At 38.9% G+C, this 2,840-nt stretch overlaps 1 protein-coding gene across 1 annotated transcript; it reads right to left on the minus strand.

Annotated features, from left to right (window-relative positions):
- Nucleotides 1–526: 526 nt before the first annotated feature.
- Nucleotides 527–2,475, minus strand: LOC138306589 (uncharacterized). The gene is made up of 2 exons (XM_069247027.1): nt 2,446–2,475; nt 527–1,300 (listed from the first exon to the last, which is right to left on the minus strand). Exons 1-2 carry the CDS (start codon nt 2,473–2,475, stop codon nt 527–529), a joined length of 804 nt encoding a protein of 267 aa, XP_069103128.1.
- Nucleotides 2,476–2,840: the final 365 nt, after the last annotated feature.

The following is a 2,840-nucleotide window of genomic DNA, read 5'->3' on the forward strand; positions in this document are numbered from 1 at the left end:
TTCAGTGTCTATTTTGACTTGCCAAAACCCGCTGCTAGCATCAAGTTTACTGAAATACTTCGCACCTGCAAGCAAACTGCTTACTTCTTCTGATGTTGGTAAGGGATAATGTTCACGACGAATGGCAACATTAAGATCTTTAGGATCTAAACAAATGCGTAACTTGCCATTAGGTTTTTCGACGACAACCATTGAGCTAACCCATTCGGTGGGCTGATCTACTTTCGCTATCACCCCGAGTTCCTCCATTCGTGAAAGTTCATCAAGTACACGATCCCTTAATGCTACAGGTAGGCGACGCGGTGCATGAACAACAGGAATCACTGATGAATCCACTTCAATATGATGCTCACCAGGTAAACAACCTAACTTGTCGCTGAACAAATCACTGAACTTGTCTAGTAATTTCGAATGTTTATCAGAGTTGACTGCGTTGACTGTAACTTGTTGTACTAAATTCCACTCCTCACAGGTTTGTTGTCCTATGACTGGCATAGAGTCTAGTTTCACCACTAAGAATTCCACATTAGCTGTTCTGTTTTTGTGTTTTTACACATTTACCTAACACAGGGATACCTTGGCCAGTGTAGGTTGAGAGTTTGGCGTTGGATTTTTGTAGTTTTGTCTTCCCTTTAACTTGTCGGAACATTTTCTCAGGTATCACATTTGCCTCAGCACCGGTGTCTAACTTCAAATCAATCATATGATTGTTTACATTAAGTGTAGTTTCCCAATTCCGGTTTTTACTTCTCCGTCTGTTTACCACACCAATGAATAGATGATTGACAGTCTGACCTGTATTTGTCGTCGTACCTGTAGACCTGCACATGGACTTGTAGTGATTTTTAACACCACATTTGTAACATGTCCTACCAAATGCTGGGCATTGTCTGGGTGGATGGTCTGTACCACATTTACCACATGATTTCCCTCTGTGTGAATTGTTAGGACTAGGTTTTTGACCTCCTTTCCTCTGATTAGAACCATTTTTAGATTTGGGATTCCCTGTAGACTGACTTGACTTCTTCTGTTTGACTACGTGAACTTTGTGATCATCATGACTAGTCGTTTCATTCAAGTCTTTTAACTGTGCACTTGTTGTCTCCGCAACACGACAGATATCGACTGCTTTTCTTAATGATAGTTCAGGTTCCCTTAACAATCTGGCCCTAGCCGTGTCTGACGTAATTCCCCCGACAATTCTGTCCTTAATTAGACACTCGTATAAGTCTGCAAATTCGCACTTTTTTGCCTGATTTTTTAACTCTGTGACAAATTGGTCGATTGTCTCGGACTGTCCCTGGGAGCGGAAAAAAAATTATGTCTCTCATATGTAACATTTTTTAACGGAGCACAATGAGCTTCATACCTTTGTAGAAGGGGCACGATTTTATCAACATCTTCATCCGGAAATTGGAATGTGTTGAAAACTTCTATCCCTTCATCTCCGACCACGTGGAGTAGCAGCGCGCACTGTAGTTTTTCCGGAACATGCGGAACGCACTACAATAACATATACAACAATTAGATCCAATTAAATATGCATTTGACATCAAAACAAAAGATATGTTCGTTGTAACGGTAATAAACAACAAAATGATTCGCTGGTCGGGGCTACAACTAGGGGGCTTTCCTCGGGAATGTTCGGGGAATCCCGTAATTACGACAGTATGTGTGTACGGTCACTTCTCTCACCTAATATAAATAAACAGAACATCTGATAGTCGGAGAAAAATTGGGGGAGCGTCTAAGCGAACAACAGGTAATCAGGTAATGTACATATTTCCAAGAATAAAAACATTACAGGTAGCTTATCCTAAACAGTATCATCAGCTTTATCCTCCGTCATTGCATTCAAAATGGGCCTACACACACCATGCAAATACTTGTCTACATACCTGCAGTCGTTTCGTATTATTGATATATGATCAAATTGAATAAAAAGCATATTTTAGAAATAATAGAAAGCTGTCATTGTTATATTTCAAACCAAACTGCAGCTATAACATTCAACACTCGGAACTATATCTACCGCCATCCTGACTACCGTAGTTACCCAGCTTAGCAACCAACATCGTTTTAAATTTGATCACGAACATGTAAAAATAGAATTATTCATGTAAATATAATGTTATAGATTGAACAGTGTTTTGATTGCGAGGTGGTATGAACGCAATGGGATACAGACATATTCCGTACATGTAGCACTAACGCGCTACATTGAATAAGCGAACAATAGGTAACAGGTCATGTACAGGATTCCAGAAAAAAAAAAACATGTAGCCTATCCGAAACAGCATCGTCAGCTTTATCCTCCGTCTTTGCATTCAAAATAGGTCTACTGTACACACACCATGCAAATACTTGTCTATCCGCCGTACTATAAAATAAAAGCCGTGACTATGAAGAAGTTAGTCCATATCGCGTTCGTACACCGATACATACATGACAAACATTCAGCAGCTCAACGGTCATACCGTCAATAACTGTCCTCGGTTGAAAATCAAATATGGCGGCTCGCTCCACTTCGGACCTTGACAAAGATACATACCGGTAGTCGTTTCGCCTCGGTTATCTCTATTTTTATACGAAATGGACATTATTGACAGATTGATTCTATATTTAATCAAATTGAAAAAAAAAAAAAAAAAAAAAAAAAAAACATTTCAAAAATAATTGAAAAGTGTCATTGTTATATTTCAAATTAAACTGCCGCTATAAAGTTCAACAATCGGAACTATATCTTCGGCAATCCTGACTACCGTAGTTACCCAGCTTTTGCTTAGCAAATTCGTTTTAAATTTTATCACGAACATGTATGTGGAAATTGACTTATTTAT

The sequence above is a fragment of the Argopecten irradians genome, chromosome 13, assembly GCF_041381155.1.
Source record: "Argopecten irradians isolate NY chromosome 13, Ai_NY, whole genome shotgun sequence".
NCBI classification, from domain to species: Eukaryota; Metazoa; Mollusca; class Bivalvia; order Pectinida; family Pectinidae; genus Argopecten; species Argopecten irradians.